The 20580-nt window shown below is 38.5% G+C and overlaps 1 protein-coding gene across 1 annotated transcript in view; it reads right to left on the reverse strand.

Annotated features, from left to right (window-relative positions):
• Positions 1 to 20580, reverse strand: part of DSCAM (DS cell adhesion molecule) — a gene marked incomplete at both ends in the record, with an annotated part of 460903 nt that overhangs the window by 49539 nt on the left and 390784 nt on the right. Inside the window, 4 exons of the mRNA XM_080612812.1 lie at positions 275 to 373; positions 3006 to 3169; positions 3963 to 4080; positions 11028 to 11181. Coding sequence (XP_080468938.1) covers positions 275 to 373; positions 3006 to 3169; positions 3963 to 4080; positions 11028 to 11181 — 535 coding nt within the window. The remainder of the gene's footprint in view (positions 1 to 274; positions 374 to 3005; positions 3170 to 3962; positions 4081 to 11027; positions 11182 to 20580) is intronic.

Consider the following 20580-nt stretch of genomic DNA (forward strand, 5'->3'; position numbering starts at 1 on the left):
GTTAAAGATTACATGTCTGGAAAATCAGAGTGAGTAACTGTCATAACAGTTGAGGGTATGCTGGAAGAAAGCGATTAAATCTGTGATTAAACTACCACAAAGAGAAACTGCAATTTACTGAAAGCTGTTATCATGATGATAGTGCACATTAAGTGCTGACAGCAATACAGATTGCTTTGTTTTTCTTTTTTTTGTAGCCATTCATAATTATACACTAATCCTATCAACATATGCTAATTCAGTAAGAAGTTGCAATTAACCTGAATTATATTACCTCGTATAGAACTGCCACCATTGTCTCCAGGTATCCAGGAAAGAGTGATAGAAGAAGATGTAGTTTTAGATACAGTGAGTCTCGGCTGGTCTGGTGGAACTACATGGAAAATAGTTAAAAATAGAAAATAGAGTCAAATAATTAGATGTTAATAACTTCTAACAGTCATTTATCAAATAACTGTTTTGAGTTGCAAAAAATTCAAATGATTTCTGTCAAAGTGTCTGTTTAGTTGACATCCTTAGTTAAGTCAAGAGCAGACAAGCTTTCATTTTTTATATTTCATTTTCTACTCAATTTTGTCTTTCAGTTCTTAACCCTTGCTTTTCTCTTCATTATTTGCATCTGTCCTGCCAGATCTAAGTGGCATATGAGCTACCCAGCCATTATTATTCATTATTTTTCATATCTGTTTTAGGGAGAAACTGAATTTTCAGTGGAGAGAAACAGATGTCCACTTGCAAGTGATGCCCCACTTATGCATGTGTTTACAGCTATTATGGCAAAAGTAAATTAAATAGTGCATAACAGAGCTTCTGCCAGTATAACTGTGAGTGCTAACTAGGTAGGATTGTTAGTCCTGTGATAAGAGGCAGATCCATGCCTCTTTCAGATCACACCATGTATTCATCGAGGCTATTGGTATAAACAAGACACAACTCTATCAGCAAAGGACGAACAAATCAGGAAACAATTCAGTTCTGCTGCTCCCTATAAACATTATAGCTATGTGCCTAAACTGTGGGACACAGGATCAGTACAAAGCACAGAAATAAGACAGAAGTCTCATCTCTTATCCTCTGCCCACTGTCCAGTTTGCTTTGGAGGAAAACCCAGCATGAAATGTCAGAGAAATTGTTACATCCCAATGAGTCGCCCGGGATAGGGAGAACTGGGACCAGAAACAGAGACAGGGAATTGGGATTGGAAATGGGACTGGGAACTGGAACAATTTAGGCTCCGCCTAAGTAACCCCAAATTGCACCAGTGTCTATGCCTGGGTTTCCAGAGTTCAGTGCTCAGGGGCAGAAAGTAGCGAAGTAGCCAGCTTTCTTTTCACCTTGACAAATCTCCAACAACAGATGATGACAGGGCAGTCACACCTGGTCCAGTCACTGCCATTTCAAGTGTGGGAAGGGGGTGCTGGTTTTGGCAATTGCTGCTAGCAGGAGCTGCCATTTCCCTGCCATAGTTACTCCTCGAAGACACCATCCAATAAGCAAGGCAGGACAGAAGTCAAAAACGTTCTGCTGTGTCCAATAGTCTGCTGTCAGAGGATGTTGCCTGCTTTGCCTGTGTTTAAGGGGTAGCTCCACCTGCAGAACGAAACTCCAGGAAACTCTGCTTGTTTGCAGCTCAAGTCAGCAAAGTAATGAGTGCCGACATGAAATGGAGGCTGCTGGTTTAGAGCTATGAACTAGCTCAAAAGGAAGTTAATTTTACTGCCCTCAAAGGGTTGAACTGACTCTATCCATGGGTAATTCCATGGAGAAAGGCTGCACTCACTACACTGAAACATTTATTGTAAAACTTTTCATTACAGCTGCACCCTACCTACAGAAGATGGTGGTCCCATATATTATATGCCAGCCTCTATCTATCCCTTGGGAAAATAATATTGAGTTGCTTTTAGTTATTGCAGTTCAATAACAGCAAGGATATGGAATTACAGAAGTACTTCATGAAATATAAGTTTTCCCTACTTCGTGTTGTGGCCATGCTTCAAACATTGCAGAAGAGCATCTTTAGGCTTTGTTGGCTCGTACGTAAGTTAATATACACTATGACATTTGTTTCAAGGTTTAGTGGAAGGGTTTAGCCAGAGAGAGTTTGACTGCAGTTAAAACAATCTCATTCTGTGTTCTCATATGTTTGTACTAGAAATTTAGATTGTATATCAAGGTAAAGGAGTGTGACATGCCCATATTCCCAACTCAGTTATTTTCTTCCCTCTGGTAGAACAATTTGCAGTCAGTTGATGCACTCTTAGGATCTACTTTAGTATAAGTGAGCAAAACTCTTAGGATCTACTTTAATATAAGTGAGCAAGGAAATCTCCTACATAGTGAATTATTGGTATGTGAATATATGTGTTCTGCTTTGCATTACTGTTACTGTATATTCCTATGTTATCATTACTTTTATACATAGCAACACCATAATGGATACATTATATGCATTTCAACACATAAAAAGCAGATGGTAATATGTGCTGATGTTCCATTTAAATGCGTCCTCATATTCACCATCAGTAAAATTCTGCTTTTACATAATGAAGTTTTTGTCCAAGGTCTCAGTAGAGAGGTTAACGGTTTTTCAAAAGCTAAAGTAAAGGACTTCATCTCTTCATGAATTTTTCAGTATTTAAACGATACATGTAATATTTGTACGGAGAAGGCAGAAGTTGCTATCTTCTGCGTAAGGAACTAGAACATAACTGGTTGCAAACACTCAGTTGTCAATCCTACAAGAGCTTACACAGAGACTTAGTTGCAAGTATGTGAATCATTTCACCAAAGCCAAAACATTTGCTATATCATACAGTGTTGCTGGCTGCATCAGAATGACCAGTATAATATTTTATTTCTTAATTTGGAAGAATAAAATTAGTATTAACACACAATACTACTAATATTTTACATGCATCTGCAAACAGATAAACCAATGCACCACCAGCGCTTGGCAGTCAATAGCCATAATAACAATCATGAGATAAATCCAATAGTCTCACCTTGTACCTGCAAATTCAAAATTATTTCATCAGAGCCCCAGTTGTTACTGGCCACACAACTGTAGTATCCAGAGTCTTCTGCTTTCACAGTACGGATGACAAAGCTGCCATTGCTAAAGATGCTTCTTCGCCCATCAATCATCACTAGACTGGGTGTCCCGTTACTACCTCACAGGAAACAAAGTGCATACATTAAAGAAGTTACAATCAAAATTACTCAGAATTGGATTTTTTTTTTTAAGTAACTAAGAATTGAATGAAAGAAAAAGGGGTGGGGGAGTGTCCTCTTTAATAAAGACAGCAAACGAATATTTTCTGATGGGCAACACCTGCCATTTGTTTAAAGAACACAGATACCTTTGCCCCAGTTTGAGTGACAATGGAAATTCACTCCTTCCTTAAGTATCTGCTATTTCATAAAAGTGCCAAAACAAAAGTAAAAATAGTTCCTGGCTACAAGCTATATCCTTATGAAATAATAGCTATTTGGATTAATGTACAAGCTGGTTTCATAGCACTGCAGTATCACTGCTTACACAGTGCTTGGATGAAAATTATTGTCCATGTGTGTTTCCAAGTGACTCTGTCAAACTGTAAAACTAAAGAACAAAAGAGAATAATGAAAACCAAGGCATGTGCAAGACATGTACACAGCACAATTCAACGCATCAGACATTTTGTTTTCTCAGACTGAAACTATTTGGTGTGCCTGAAGCTAAATCAGAAAATAGTCCTAGGTTTTATTGAATGTTTACTTCTTTCTAACTTTTCTCTCATTTTGACACATTCTAATAATCATAATTCAAGGAATTTTTGAACTCCTTATCTACAGTCACTGTGTGCAGTTCCCAAAAACAGTTCTTCTTCCTGACAGTCATCCAAGGTTATCGGCATTGCAACCCTCAGGATTTTAAGCAAATGGGTTTTATTTGACCTATACATTTAGTTGCTGGTTACCTATCCTTCATCCATTTGACTGTTGGAGCTGGGTCTCCCACGGCTTTGCAAGGGAGGACAATGTCCTTCATCCAGGGAGTTGTCACTGTGCCACTAAATGTCAAAATCCTGGCAGGAGCTGAGCAAGAGAGAGCAAAAAAGAAATGAGGTGTTCATTCATACAGCTGTTGAAAGGAAAACACAGATATCCAGGATTAAATCATAGAATAGAATAGAATCATAGAATAGTCAGGGTTGGAAAGGACCTTAAGATCATCTAGTTCCAACCCCCCTGCCATGGGCAGGGACACCACACACTAAACCATGCCATCCAAGGCCTCATCCAACCTGGCCTTGAACACCGCCAGGGATGGAGCATTCACAGCCTCCCTGGGCAACCCATTCCAGTGCCTCACCACCCTAACAGTAAAGAATTTCTCCCTTAAATCCAATCTAAACTTCCCCTGTTTAAGTTTTAACCTGTTACCCCTTGTCCTGTCACTACAGTCCCTGATGAATAGTTCATCCCCAGCATCCCTATATAGCCCCCCTTCAGATACTGGAAGGCTGCTATGAGGTCTCCACGCAGCTTTCTCTTCTCCAGGCTGAACAGCCCCAACTTTCTCAGCCTGTCTTCATATGGAAGGTGCTCCAGTCCCCTGATCATCCTCGTGGCCCTCCTCTGGGCTTGTTCCAACAGTTCCATGTCCTTTTTATGTTGAGGACACCAGAACTGCACACAATACAATGAATCTATTTCAAACTGTGCTTTTAGGTAACTATTTCCTTTTAACTCATAATATGAGCTATTTATTCAAACACAAATATTATAGTTTTAGTATCTGGAAAAGAAGTAACCAAAAAAGAGATGAGGCAGGGGACTTGAAGAATTGTTGTGGAGTAAAAGAGTAAAATCAGCTACTGGTCATTTTCACTGATTTTTATGTATTTCATAGTAGAAATTAAGCACAAAAAATATGTCCAAGGGATGCTGCTCTCCAAAATTCCATCAGAAAGTGTCCACAATAGATAGACACCTTGCAAAAGCTAACTTACTGAATCATCACTTTTACAACAGCTGTGGTATTAAGCAAAACAATCCTTCATGTATGTACATGTATGTACATGTATCACGGTTTAACTGAAACATTGCAGTCTATCTGAAGCTCACAAATATCAGCAAACTGTTAAGTCAGTTTAGGCTGTATCAGCTCTCATCTCACTTAAATACATCAACACAAATATCACTCCTGTAGTTTCAGTTTGTAATATGCAGGAGCACTAGAATTGTGTTAGAGCTGCATCATATGTTATTACTCAGGACTTACCCTTAATAGAAATAGACTTCTTATTGAACTCTAAATACATATTTCAAAGGCACATACAGAATACAGATACAAAAACTACTGTATTTTTAATCCTGATCTACTTCAGTCATGCACACTGAGCAGAATTTATATTTAATAATCCATTTTGCACCAATTAGAAAAACATGAAAATGAAAGCCAGCATCAAATATCACTGGAACAGTTAATATCAGGAAAAAAAAGTCATGCATAAAAGACCAGGCCTTGAAGAGTTAAGGGAAATTGCTTGACTAGGCTGCAGTGGGACATGAAGTATTCATAAAGAGAAAAGATTACAAAGATTATATAATCAGTTTGGACTGTGTTGCCTGCGTTCTGTTCAAGCAGTTTTGAAGGCTAAGCTTCTTGTGAGATTTTTGTCTGGTCGAAATTTTAACTGAAGTTAACAAGAAATAGCTGAAACAGACAAAATCAGTGTTAAATAACAGGACAACAATTACTTTCCTAACAGCCAAGCATTGAAATGTCCCATCCTGGCTAAACAGCCATTGAGAATCCCTGGCTCCCTCATTCTGGCATTGTTGTTGGTTAGCCTCTGCAGGAGGGTGCTGTGGTGTGTGCTGCTCTGAGGAGGTAGTAACACCAGAATGACGCAAAGACATTGCTCAGCCAGTAAGTTTCATGATATAGCCTTGTTTTCCACTGTGTCACTCTTAAGGCCATATCTTCTAGGAAAGATTTACATAGGCCTATACTGCCACAAGCCATGGGATAATTAACCAAGCTAATTGAAACAGAAAAATGCTCAGTCTATCTAGAGATATGGTGTGAAATGCTGACTCCACTGAAGTTAGTGTTAGAAGGCTCATTGGCCCTAATTGGTGCTAGGTTTTTGCTGCAGGAGATGCCTAATGGTACTCATGCCATCTTTTAAAAGCAGCAGGAGATGCTGTCAGCTGTGTCTATCTACAAAGAACATCTGAAGCATCTGGACTGCTCCTAGTAGCAGCAGTGCATTCTGAGTAGTGGTGGTTAGAAACTTGAATTGCTGTTCCATGCAAAATTCTTTCTGTAACATGAGACCTTAAAACTCATTTAAGATGAACTATTAATCTTTTTCTCCCTAGCTTTCCCACCTCTCCAATGTTTCTCAAAATATCCAGCTATTTCCAACTGCCAACAGTTACTTTAAGACAAAGTGTAAGTATTGCAGGAATCCTACTGAAGGCTTCAGTATGACAGCACCATTGTTAGCAAACTTTCTGTGATATCCATTTATATGTTATAGATATTGCAACATTAATTCTTACGTAAGCCATAGGTTGGATATCAGATCTCAAAGCACATTTATGTATAGCTCCTGGTTTTCAATATCCTGTGTGTCCCACTTTACTGTGATATGTGGAAGTAACACAAACGTCACAGAAGCTTTAGCCAGTGGTAAGATGAGAAACTGTAACTCAGAAGTGCCCATTACAAAAGCATAAAGCACTATTTCTTTGAAAATTCCCACAGCTTTCTATGGATTATCTACTTTCATGTACTGAGTGCTTTTAAAAGAGATGGCAAAATAGCATGAAAAGTCTGAACTCCAATTTTCTTTATAGCTTAACTTCTAATAATGTTCTGAGACTGCTAACAGGTACACAAACAAAAGAAAAATAGAAACAAAACAAGTGTCTAGTGAAATTCACCTGAAAACAATAGGTTTGAAAGGCTAACAGGCATTCATGAGGTTAAAATACCTTGAATCTTACAGCCTCCTCCTTTTTGAGCCAAGGGAGCTTTATGCTGCAAGTGGGCAATTCAGCTGCAGGGCTTACCTTTGCTATTGATGCTACCCGTATGCCTACTGACTACCCACCAGCCTGATGTTTGCTGGTACTAGATTAGGACTCTGTCTGTTCCTAAACTTTTACAAATTACCTAGTCATTAATTGAAGATAAAGAGATGCCTTCAACAAATAGTGCACTCTCATATGCTAACGAGGATTTCTAAATGTTTTTTGTTCAAATTCTGAATCCTCTTACCTACACTTACTGTCATAGAATAAGAAGAGTAGAAATTCTTTGTGAGAGGCCGTAACACACTTTTGGTTGGGTATTGTTTTTTGTTTGTTTGTTTGTGGGTTTTTGTGTTGGTTTGTTGTTGTTTTTTTTTTTTTTTCCTTTTTTCCTCTAGAGGGCACTGTAGAATCTTAAAGGCAAAACTGTATAGGGAAACTGAACAAGGACTGTGACAGTTCGCTGCAGCTCATCTTAATATGAATTAACACAAGGGCCATCAGTGAATATCCTGGCTCAGGATTTTCTTCCATTTATTTTCTCAAAGAAGAATGTCCTGGGTATTCCAGGGTGATGAAATAGACCAACAGCGTGTGTGTACTATCATGTGAGTCCTACATGTTGTTTAAAAACATTAAACACACAAAACCACATAGACTAGGTAGCAAATCTGTTCAACATTAATGCTCTGGTGGTCTGCGAGAAGAGGGGAAATAAAATGTTAAAGTCAGAGTTCTCCTCAGAGGATGAGATTGCCATGGGTATAGAACAGTTATTGTCATATTGCTGACAAATGCTATTCTCTATTAACTGTGGTCAGGAAATACGAAGAACAAGGTGAATGCAAGGTCTGCTGTCTTTTAGATATATTTGATGGGCTAAATTCACAACTTTCAAGTCTGAAATAAAGTTTAATTTGAGGTGTAAGGGCATAGCCTGCTTATGTGAAGAGTGAACTTTCATTGCTGTGATTATTTTCTGTTTGTTGAGGTTCTTTTTGCTTATTTTTGTAGTTAATTACAGAGAATGACAATCTGTTCTGAGAAATGGAGACACTAAAGAAAGAAAAGTTAACTTGAATTAAGCTTTCAGTTAAATTGTACTATCCCTTTCACATCAAACCACTACCTAGACATTCTCATTGTTCTCAAAGGGGTTATTAAAGGGGTTATAATTAAGTTGACATAATTCAATTCAAAGTTAACTCTCATTAGCTGTCATGATGGCATCATTACTTGGACAGCTACTGTGAAATAAATGGAGGAAAAAAGAAAGCAAACAGTTTCACAATAAGGGCCCATAGGAAGTACTTGCACTGGGGACTTGTGGTAAAATCAGGACATAACTGCTTCTAACCCTGCAATGTGTTATTTGTTTCAGATGTCCTGGCGGTTGAGAAAGGTATTCAAGGTTAGCTCTGCCCACTTTTCTTCATTGTGCATCCACTGCCCTTATCACTGATCATCACTTTCAGCTCTCCAAAAGCCCAGGGATGCATTCATATAGGCAATCTTGTACATGACACAATAATTTCTAGCTTGGCTACATCCAAAGGTCAAAAAATTGCTATCTATCAGTATCCCTAGTGTCCATCATGAGCTCCACAAATGGATTATCACTTTTTCAGTTCCAAGTGCATGTAAGAGAGGCTTGTCTTGAGCATAATCTAATGCAGACTTTATATTGGGGAACCACTACTGTCTCTGACATTGACTGGATACATTCTACTGTCCTGTAAAATAAAGTCCTGTTCACATTGACTTGTCTATATTGAAGTAATTAATAATGAAATTTTTCTTTAAAATTCCTCCTGTTATTTCATACAAGCTATTATTTAGTTCACTTATTTGTCATCATGGATCATATCAAATACAGAGGGCTTGGAGGAGCAGAATTAATTCTGGTTTCTAGCAAGCTTGTTCAGCTTACCAGAAATACATGTGGGTCAATCTCTTTCTAATTTTGGCAAGCCAAGAGCAATCATATACTACATTTCCTCATAGCTAGAAGTTACTAATCTTGGAACCTGCAACCTCTTCATTGCTCTGCGTTCATCTTGTCTGAACACTTCCCTCTTTTTCAAATGCGTAAAACATGAAGAAAGAGAACTTCTAGTGCATTATATGCAGGGGTTCTTGCACACTCCTGGATTTGCTTGCATCCTCAATCTATCAGTATTGCAACATGCTGTCTAATTGGTTTTGCTCTTATTCAAGCATCTATTTTTATGCCTATTTTTTTTTCTTTTTTTTTCATCACCAGAAATTTATTACACAGATATAACAATTGGCCTAAAAAGGAGGAGCACACTGAAACCTTTGCCCTGTTTCCCTGTGGCTTTTTTTTCCACAATCTTCCTTCATAGATGTCCTTTACACTCCTCATCCACCTTTTAAGATCTCAACTTTGGTTTCACTGATGTTCATGATGTAGTATGCAGTGATCCTACAAGAAATCCCACAGTGGAAAAGCTGCAGGTTTTTCAGGTCTTTCAGACATTCTTCATGTCACTCCACTAACACTGTGTAGCTACTAAGAGAAAGGATCTTCTGAAGGACTGTACAAATAATGCCAGAAAAAATCAGAAAGTGAAGGTGGCTTTTCTCAGTTGACAGAAAAAAACATAAAAGCGATAGTATGGAGACCAAGCATAACCCTGCTTGTTCCAACCTAGGCTTCTTTACCTTGCTAGACTCTCCCCACACTTACTAATGAATCTTCCATTGTGATCTACAGTAGTAACATAGTAGTTACTACAAGCTTCTCACAGGAAGGCAGAAATATATATCTATCTCCTATGATAAAAACTTAAGCCTAGAGAAGGGGCAAAGCCATGAAAGTTCCAGCCACACGCCTGAAGAGCCCTGTTTACAACTTCTATGTTCTGGGAAGCTATGCCATGTGTTGAAATAGTGCCCTCCAAACACCATCAGTACCATTCATGACAATAGCTCTGATTTATCTACCAGTATCAAACTGGTTATCTACCACATAGAAAGGTAGGAACAGCAAGCTTTACCATGGTAATGGTATATGCTTTTCCATGCAGAAAGTGCTTTCAAGTTGGTGGCATATATCTAAAGTTCTGCAAAGCTTTGTTTGAAAGTATCTGTTATCATGAAACACTAGACACTATTTTACATTACTACATCATTAGCCAGAATTAGCAGGCTTGTAAAACTGCATAGTCAATCAAATGCCTCTGATTTTGCAACTCTAGGGACCTGTTCATACTGGCACATGCTGTGATGTTACAAATTTGAGTGGAGAAAAAAAAATATTCAGCCTGAAGACCCCATGTAGAGCTTGAGTACTGATGAGACTTTGTTGTCTAAAATATTTGGTCTCTAATTCCAAGTTGAGATGCTGTAGTGTTGTAAACATCAAATCTCACAGTATAGATAAGGCAGAAATAATAGGCCCAAGCAAGATCTTTAAATAGAACAACTAATACAGCTGGAAAAAAATATGCAAGATTTGAGACACATTATCCCTTCTTCACATCTAAAATAGAAACAGCAAACTTCAAAGCTAATGCAAGCTGAGAATAATTGTTCAGAGTTTAGATATGTTAATCAGACAATTTTATACAGAAGCTAGTACTTGTGAAGTACACAAGAGATATTAGTAAGGAGAGGAATAATAAAGAAGTTATCTTGTATGACAAGAAAAAAAAAAGAAAGGGAGAGGGATCAGCTGAAAACCCTCTGTACCCTACAAAAGAAGATAAAAATTACTCCAAAAAGCAATTTATTTCCTTCTAAGGTAGGTGGGATGAATTACCCACTAGAGGAGCACGTCATTCTCTGCTGACTACAACAAAAGCTTGGGCAATTAGCTGAGAGTTGTCTCCTAACTTTTGGAAGGAACTGAAGTTACTCCCGACAAATCCCACTTCCAGTAAGCAAAGAGGCATAAAGAAGCCACGTGCTGATTATAACAGTAATTAGCATTGTAAAGTTCTGGATTGCTTTAAAAAGCCCTGCCACCTTACCTTTAGCTAGAGGTTCCACAGTGATAATCTCGCTGCTGTTACCTCTTCCTGCAGCAGTCACTGCTACCACCCAGACACTGTACTGGCGATTTCGGCTCAGGTTGGGGATTCTGTAGGAAAATGAGTCGGGAGAGGCTTCAAACTCGCTGATTACCTGTGGTAGGAGAGACAAGCGTTTCCAAACTAAAATAAACATCATTTGGTGAAACTCTGCTAAGCTGAGTGATACAAAGCCTGTTACTTCAGGGTACTTTGAATGAGTATCAGTTGCTCCAAACAGATGGCAGATGGCAATAAACAGACCAGACACAATAACTTGTTGCAATCAATTTATATTCAGTGAATTTGGGCCTATATTTTGTTTACAAATTGGGTTTTATTAGATCAGGAATTTTCCGTGTCTGTTAAATTTACAGGGTTGTATAAACAATTTAAGTGAACATATTTGCCTGGTTTTTACCATCAGTAGTTCCGTGAAATCAATTTTTTTTTTGCACAGAACTTTCCCAACAGAGGATTCAGTCCTGCATCTGCTATGAAATCTGGAGTTTATTACTCAAGATATATCTTTGGTCACCTAGAACTGTCATGCTGGTGTTCCTTATCCCTAGATTGGGTGGCTTACTCCTTCAGTAATGGAGTAAATCAAGAAACAAACCTGTGTTCTGTAATAAGACTGTTAAAGCTTCCCCCGAGTCTAGTTTTGTTTAATGACAAAATTACTTCCATTCAATGATTCCCAGCAGAAGGCCACCTCAGCTATTTAGCTACATTAGTAGGGAAGGACAAGTGCTGGAAGAAATGTCAATTCAGTCTATTCTTGCACTGTCATTCAAGTGCCTTGGCCATGGGCTGCAGTGAAGCTGACCAGGTGCTGCTATGCAGTACTTGCTTATTGGTAAGATGCTTTGCAGTCTGCTTGAAGTGACTTGTATGAGGAAAGGTGCAGAGGAATATATAGATTCCTCCAGGGGACATGGGCTATGTGCACCTCAGCACATCCTCCACAGAAAGCCTGTCTCCTTGGTGGAGGAGAAGGGAAACGTCGCCAGCCCTGAACAGTATTAGAATGCTCAATGTAACCAGTTTTATTTCTGACATGGGCTTTGTGATTCTTGTACTTAAAAATAGAGGGGTAATGAACCATTAGAATGAATAATACCTGCTTCCCTCGGTAATACTGTGTATGGTAATGGCTAGCTAACACTGGGCTAAAAATGCTTAGAACATTAGTGACGTAGAAAAGATTTTACTAGGAATCAGCATTAAAAATAATGCATCAGTGTAATCTAAACTTGATACAGACTGACAGAAATTGTGTAAGGGATCTCTTTGATATACAAATGTCTGCTGGGGATAAAGGCCAATTTCATTTGTTTAGCATTTCAAAAGGCAGGTTGACCTGAAAGCATTGGAATATGTAGTCCTTCAAAGTGAATTACGGATAAATAAGGGATGTTTCTGAGATATCATTAAACATCTCTCCAATGTGAACTGATAGCCAGTTTCAGCTACTGAGTGGGTCACTGCATTTCTCTATTCTTAAGCTGGCATCTCCTATAACAGGCGAAAATGGGAGTTCATCTCTCTTATTATTTAAATCTAGAGTGAAGACAGCTGCATCTAAGCCAGTGTCCTGGGTTCAGCAGTAGCAGTCATTTTTTCTCCTTCTTATTAGCTGGTGCAGTGCTGTGATTTTGACTTTTGGCCTGGGAACAGTGCTGATAACACCAATATTTTTAGTTACTGCTCAAATGTTTAGTCTTACCAAGGACTTTGTGAGTCTCATGCTCTACCGACTGAGAAGGGGAAGCCAGGAGGAAGCAGAGACAGGACACCCAACCCAAACTACCCAAAGAGGTATTCCATGCCACAGCACATCATGCCCAGGATGTAACTGGGAGTTACCTGGAAGAGCTTGTTCACTGCTGGGTGGGGGGGAGATATTGGTCGACGGCTCGAGAGGTGTTGTATTCTCTTCCCCTGTTATTTCTCTTATCATTATTATTATTGGTGGTAGCAGTAGTGGGTTTGTGTTATACCTTAGTTACTGGACTGTTCTTATCTCAACCCGTGGGAGTTACACTCTTTTGATTCTCCTCCCCATCCTTCCGGGAGTGGGGGAAAGAAGGGGGGAGTGAGATAGAGACTGCGTGGCTGATTTATGGCTGACTGGGTTTAAACCATGACAGCCAGCCACTTTGACTTCCATTAAAGACCATGCAAAAAACAAGTAACTTCTAAGGCAAGGTTCTTCTGGCCTTTTTGAGACATATATATTGCAGTGAGATGAATCCTGGTCTCAACATAGCTGTGTTTCACCACCAACTATAGAAGTGTCCATATAACTAGTCCAGGTATAGTTGACTGTGCTGAAGGCATCTGAAGTTAATGTTCTTGTTAACTAAAATAATTACCTCCCTGGCTTTTACACAAATGTGTGCTTCTATTTGCTTCTACAGCAATACACTCTGTTTTCTCTGTGGAGACTAAATCTTCTGGGAGGACTGATTTCTTCCAGCTAACAGTTATCTAGGCTCAACACAAGCCCAGGTAGGGACCTTACCATGCTTTCTAGCCAATCTCATTGCTCCTGTCAAAATGCCAAGTCAGTTTGTCTCATTTAGCAAGTGGTTGCTTGGGTTTCTGCTTCTGATATGAAGAGGTCAGAGCAGGCAGATACTTCTATTATTATGTGAAATATTGCAGCAGGTTTTGAGAGCCATCTGTCTCTACATTTACACAAGAATATTGGACAAATGCCCATAGCTTGACAGGCTGGATCTTTGTGAGGTCATACATAAAAATTAATGTATTGATTATGGCACAAGAGGCTGAATTTTAATATTCATAAGGCAGCATTTCCTAGGGTTAATTTGAAAGTCAAACAGTCTACGCTGTCTCTGGCACTTAGGCTCCGCTCATTAATGCATCTATCTAGCACAAGCTACTTCTAGACTACCTAACAACATGGGACATGGATACAGCATTTAGGAAAAGCTAAACATTACAGATTTCCTCATTGCTCAAATTTCATTCCAGCAAGCATCAGTCCTTGCTGGAATCCCCACTGTTTTTTCTACGATGCCCATGTTTTATGAAAGGGACATATGGCTGCCTTTGGAAGCTACTTCTAACACTGCAGATCTCCTGCTTGAAATGCCTTGCTGCTCTCTCTCCTCTGCTGTGGCAGACTGGGACAGTTGGGCAGACATATACCCTGTATGCAACTGCTAAATACAGCTCAGAGATATCTGGTTTGAGATTTTATGTTTGAGATAAGGTGAGCAGCTAAGCACAAAAGGAAAACCTCAACATTGAAGCTACAGTGCTAGCATTGAGTGCTCCTGCTCTGATGACCAAAGTTAAAGAAGACAAAACCAGAAAAAAACCCCAGCCTTCCAAATTCCTCTGGTTGCAATGTGGTCAGTTAGAAGAGCAGGCAATATTGTCTCAAAACAGAAGAGTTCTCTCTCTCTGGAACTCCAAAGATGGAATAATCACAAAATTAGCTTCTCTAATGCCTTTGAAAATGCCTTGTCTTCACTTCTTTTCTTTCACCCACAAAGGACCAGTATCATTCACACATTTGCATCTGTAGCTATTACAAATATAAATTCAATTATTCATGGAATTAATTTGTTAATTGAATCTGGTAAGCGTATCTTCAATATTAATAAATTAAAACCTCATTTTCTTAAAACAAACTGCTATAGCAAAAGATTTTGGTTTCTAACTGATTAACATACATCTTTTTTTTCCTCAGCTAACATTACCTTTTAAACAGTTGGGAATGCTCTAGTGACAAAGAACTGATTTTACTTTTAACTTTTGCACGTCATTTCAATTAGACTAACATGTCAAAGACTTTCATTACACAAGAATAAAAAAGAGAGCTTTGTCAGCAAAGAGAAGATTAAACAATTGAAATAAGAAATATTATAGAGCAATGTCACCTTGTCACATGTTGATCTTTGCATGTGCTGGTATGAAACATATGCTGTTCTATACCAAAAGCAGTAACACGCTTGCTCAAGGGATTCTTTTTCTTCTATCTATCTGGGTTCTTGTTGTGTTTTGTTTTGTTTTGTTTTGTTTTTATTCAGCATACAGATGATGGGTTAATTTTTTCTTCTGTCTTTAGCTCACTGTCTAAGAAGCGTAGACAGGGCTAAATCTCTAAAAAGCCAGCAAGGGCAGTGAAGAATAAAATGAAATTGAAGTCCTTTCTGAGGGTGCAGTCAATCTAGTTCTCAAACAGAAGACAGCAAGATATGCTGAGGAACAGCCACTTCAGGGAGCATCATTTTCCCCTTATGCAGCTTCAGCTCTATTGGTGTACATTGCTTTGTATGCTTTGAAGCAGTATGCCATCTTCTGACGCTTCTAATTCCTTTATAAAGCAATTAGATAGGTAATGTGAATAAACTCTGAACCCTCTGGCTGCTTTTTAGCTTTCTTTGTTTGTTGTGATTTTTAACCTAGCCTAGGAAAATTTCAAAAGGGCACCTTAGAAGAAAAATATAACAGTTTTCCAAGCAATCAGGGAGCTTCCCAAACAGGGAAGTAAGATAACAGGTAGCATTTACTGAGGACTGGAAGATTATTCAGTCAAAAGCAACCCTGCACCTTGCCTGCAACTGTATCTACAAACTTCTGATGTAAGATAGGTGAACTGAAGATCTTTATCTGCATGTTGCAGGAAACTTGGGAAAGTCACATGGAGACTTTAAGAACAAGAGTGAAAAGCAAGAAACATCTCAGATTTGTGGCCTGTGAAGTAAGAGTGTTTACAAGTTGGCTACCTGTATACTGGGTTCCTCATCTTAAAAATTAAAAATACATACATACATATATATATACACACTACCTAGAGAGGCATGTGTGTTTTCACTATGAATTTGAGTATAGAATATGGCCACAGCATCATAACATGGCTGGAAGGACCCTGAGAGCTCACTAAAGTCCATTCTTCTTCTTTAAACTGGGTTCAACTACTTCTGCACAATTGTCCAACATGATTTTGAAGACTTACAATGAATGGAGATTTTGCTACTCCCTAGGCTGCAAGACCTAGTCTACTGTTTTACTAATCTTACTATTGGAAATCTTGAAATCTATCTTGAGTTTTCAGATGCTGTTTAAACCTATGGATTATTTCCCACCCCATTAGAAACATGGAGAATAGATTATTACCTCCATCTTTACACCAATCTTGAATCTGCATGAAGTTTTATCATTCCTTGCCTCACCAGTACCCTTATCTTTTTACAGTTTAATAACCCCTATGCTTTCAACACTTCTAGAAATCACATCTTGTCTAACTGTTTCTTTAATAGTATCTGCTGTTATCCTTCAGACTCTCTAGCGGTGGTCCATAGCCTTCTCAAATACAATTTCCAAACCTGTATTCAACAGTCCCAGGATATGGCATTTGGCTTTTCACAACAGGATGATAAAGTTAGCTGATTTTCATCTTGAGATGCCAAATAACCTCAAAATCCTTTTCTGAATAGTCTGGCCAATTGCTCTCTACCCAGTACTTTTGTAGTTGGTTATTCATAGTACCCATTTTTCTGTACTTGTCCAAGTTAAATTTTATCTAACTTTTTCCAAAATAATTTCCCAGTTCATCAAGATCTGTCTGAATTCTAGTTCTGTCTCCAGTGTACTTGCAATCCCTCCCAGCTTTGTATCTCCTGCAAATTTAATAGCCACTCTTGCTATTTCATTTTCCAGGATGCTAATGGAACCACTGAACAAAAGTGGACTCAGGAGAGATACTTATGCTGCTCCCTTCTGCCCACAACATCAAACCACTGGTTTCATAGCCTCTCACAGAACAGCAATCAAGTTTATATTTAGCCTGAGCTTCCTAAGTGAAACCCTGTTTGTCTAGCAAGGATTCTCTCCATAAATATTCATCCTCTGGGCTTATCTCCATTGCTAAATGGGAAAGAGCCAGGGATTGTGTAGAGCACTGCACACTGATGATCCACACCACTAGCTCAGTTTTGTACTACTCCAGAAAGCTGTCTTCAAAACAGATCTGCTTTAGATGAGCTAGTGTTAAGCGGTGTAGACAGCCATCAGTTAAAAACACATACTCTTGGGGCCACATGCTGCTCTTTGGCCTTTGTTTAATCAACAGTGCAGATGAGGCCCACAATGAGCACTGAGTCTCGTCAGTAATTAAAGCAAGCTTTTAGTTCTACAAGGTCAAAACACAAAGATCTCTATCTTTTTGCACAGACGCTATCAGAGAGCTGTCTACCCTTCTTTACTTCAGGCCTTTGTTGTTCCTGGAAATTATGTGAAGACACAGTAATGAGCACTACAACAAGTTGTTCTTACTTGGAAGCAAATTGGGTTAATATGAAATCAAAATATTACTGCATTTATAGAGAATGAACATCAGGTTCTGCATCCCTGAACAGGGCAGACAGACCACTGATGTGCCCTCTCAGTGAACTCCCTAAAGATGTCAAACTCTGGGTGAGGTCATGGACTACTACCTTTCTCGAGGACTGCTGGCTTTTGCCTCACTTCTTTTCACAGATGGACAAACTGCAAATAACCACCAATCCTGCACCACAGTTTTCAGTAAGACTCTGGATACCACTTTGATCATAATGGCTTCTGTTCAAGTCTTTGCTATTTTGGCTTATGTTTTGAAACATGGCATCTCATTTCTCACTCAGCATTGTTGAAGATAACTGTTGTAAACAGAAGCTGTGCACAAAACACAATGCAGTTCCCTTTTTTTTTTTTTTCTTTTCTTAAATACAGAAGTGAAATTTTAGAAAATTCAAGATCGAAATGTTGGAAAAACAGAGGCACTTGCCTGCCTTCCCATCTGCAGGAAAAGCTTGCAAACACATTTCTGGGAATTATGCTCAGAAGACAGTCCATTGCCTGGAATTCCAGGTAGCCCACATAGTCAAGGATTGTGTTCCTTGGGAGCTGGCACACCACCTGCTTCCTCCTGTGCAGCAACTCACAGAAAGTTCCTTGGTCTTATGGGGCTCATGATCAGGGAAAGAGCATGTGGTGTCACAGGCTGGTGACCAGCCACAGTAAGGTCAGGAGACCACCTTCTGTGCTGTCAGAAGTTCTATTGCCTCCTTTGGTGAGCCCAAGAAATCATCAGGTTTGTTCAGAGCATTTCTGTCAACTCAAATTGTATGACACCACCTGGTCCCAAGCGCTTTGTCGCCTATATGATACAAAAGGGAACCGGATGAATTCAAGCCTGATGAAACACACTGAAACTGACATAGAGGACCTATTGTTAGACTATATTGATATACCTGTTATATGAGCCCAGATAGTGAGACAAAACCAGATTTTATGAAAAAATCAATATAAAATTTGTTTTAGTAGGCCTTTGCAAGGAAACCTTTTGAAAATAAAATAAAATAAAACAGCACATGATCAGAATTAGTTTATACTCTGTCGCATCCTTCCTGAGATCTGCTCTGTGGCAAAAATAAGATAGGCAAAAAATGTAAAGTTGACAAGGCAATTAGAAGAATGAATATACTGTGTTTGGGGGCTGGTAACAAAGTTGTGAAATAACTATGAAAAGTGTAAACAGCACACGTGTTATATTAAGAAAAGACATATTTTGAATATCATTCAAAATAAATTTTAAAATAACCCCCAAATTATATACTAGTTCTATGCTATATAAAGAACAAAATCTAATAAACATAAATATTTTCATGCTGGAAAAAATACTATATAGACATAATGACAAATACTGCTTGTAGTACACAAAATAATGAACATGTACTTTAAACTAAACTTTACAGATTCTGGCTCTAAAAAAGCTTCCATTCAACAGTAACTTAACAAATTTCTGCAAGCGACCTCTCCCCACTTTAAAAGAGACTTTCAGCACCCCTTTAATCACTGAAGCCTCTACAGTGTGTAACGATGAGTCACTTCTGGTTTATAATTGCTCTTGCCCTATTTTCATGCCTTTTATTCAAGTCTTTATACTGGGGGTCAAAGTATGAAGCAAAGCTGCTTCACATTGAATTAGAATTTGGACAGATCTTATGCAAAATCAAGACAAAGACTTTGGTCTGCCTGGAAGAATTGTGCGGAAAATACCTGGATGCTTAGAATTATGTCAGCTAATTCTGGTTCTGTAAAGATCTAGTTTAAAACATTTGTATATACTTTCATATTATCTAGTTTAAGGTGTATATCATCTCGTTTAAGATAACCACATATACTTTGCCTAGAATAAACAAAGAGAAGGTAATATTTTGGAATAAGATTCATTCAGGTGCTTCCAGACATTTAGCTTCTTTTCTTTAATGAAAGGATCTCATTACATTGCAAAGAATATCCTCCACTGGAAGATTCCACATGTGTTTGCACTGGAGAATATATCTCAAACACATAAGAAACCAAGGTATTTGGAGTGTTTTCCACTGGAACCTTTTGAAAACTCTGTGGCAGAGTTGGGAGGGTGCAGCCTATGCATTTGTGAAAGAGAGAAAGGAAACCTGGAGAGTCTGATTCATGACACTTTTTGTGCAGACCAAAAAAACCCAACAATCTAATACACCCTCACTGGGGAATCTGACTATAGCTTTTCTCTCGGCATGGTGCTCTGCAGATTGGCAGAAAAAGATGCAGAGAGATGTGAGAAACAGATGAACAGTTTAGTCGTTACTGCTGCTACTTCTGCTGCCACTGGTGGTTATCCTGTCACAAGACTAAGCAGACAGAATGTACATGGGAACGGTGTCTTGTACAGACATCATATGCCTGTTGTTTAATTTGATAGCACATTAAACCATTTTTTATTTTTTTTTTTTTTACTTTTAGTAGGTTTAAACCAAAAGCAAAAAAACACAAATATAAAAGTCTAACAGTCCTAAGAGTATGTTTATCACAATAAGTATACAAAAAGATCAGTAACCATCAGCCCAAAATGGCACCGGATGTTGGTCAGTTTTCAATATCAATTATATTTTCAAGTAAATTGATTGTCTTTTGGCCCAATATAGGATCATTTCCTTCTTCTCCATCATTGCTTCACACCTGTTCATCTCCCCCACTTTCCAAACCCAACTATTTCACAAAAATATTTCCAGGTCAAGATGAAACTTTGCTGGGCTTTCAGCTTTTGTGCCTTTTTAAATCCTTTGGAGAAGTCCAGGATTGCAGATTACAGTTCTCAAAGATTCTTTCAGACACATGTCACTGCCAGATACCTGAGGATGACTGAATGGTTTGAACTATGAAATAACTCCTGTTATTCTGTTTGGGTTTTTGGGTTTTGTTTGTTTGTTTTTTCCAGTGGAGAATAATTTTTATTTTTCACACATATTTGTGGCTTGAAACACCCCAGGCAATATACTGTTCTTAGGACTCAAAATACTTGAACAGGAAATGTCTCCATTTTTCTGTACAGAGGCGGCAGAAGTTTTAAGAGTTTCTGCTACTGCGAAGCAAACTGAACTCTACAAAAGGTAGCAAATGTTCATCTTATAATATGTCAGGGTCATATGAGAGTTGTGTTTCATAATAAGAA

The sequence above is a fragment of the Psittacula echo genome (assembly GCF_963264785.1).
Source record: "Psittacula echo genome assembly, chromosome: 3".
NCBI lineage: Eukaryota > Metazoa > Chordata > Aves > Psittaciformes > Psittacidae > Psittacula > Psittacula echo.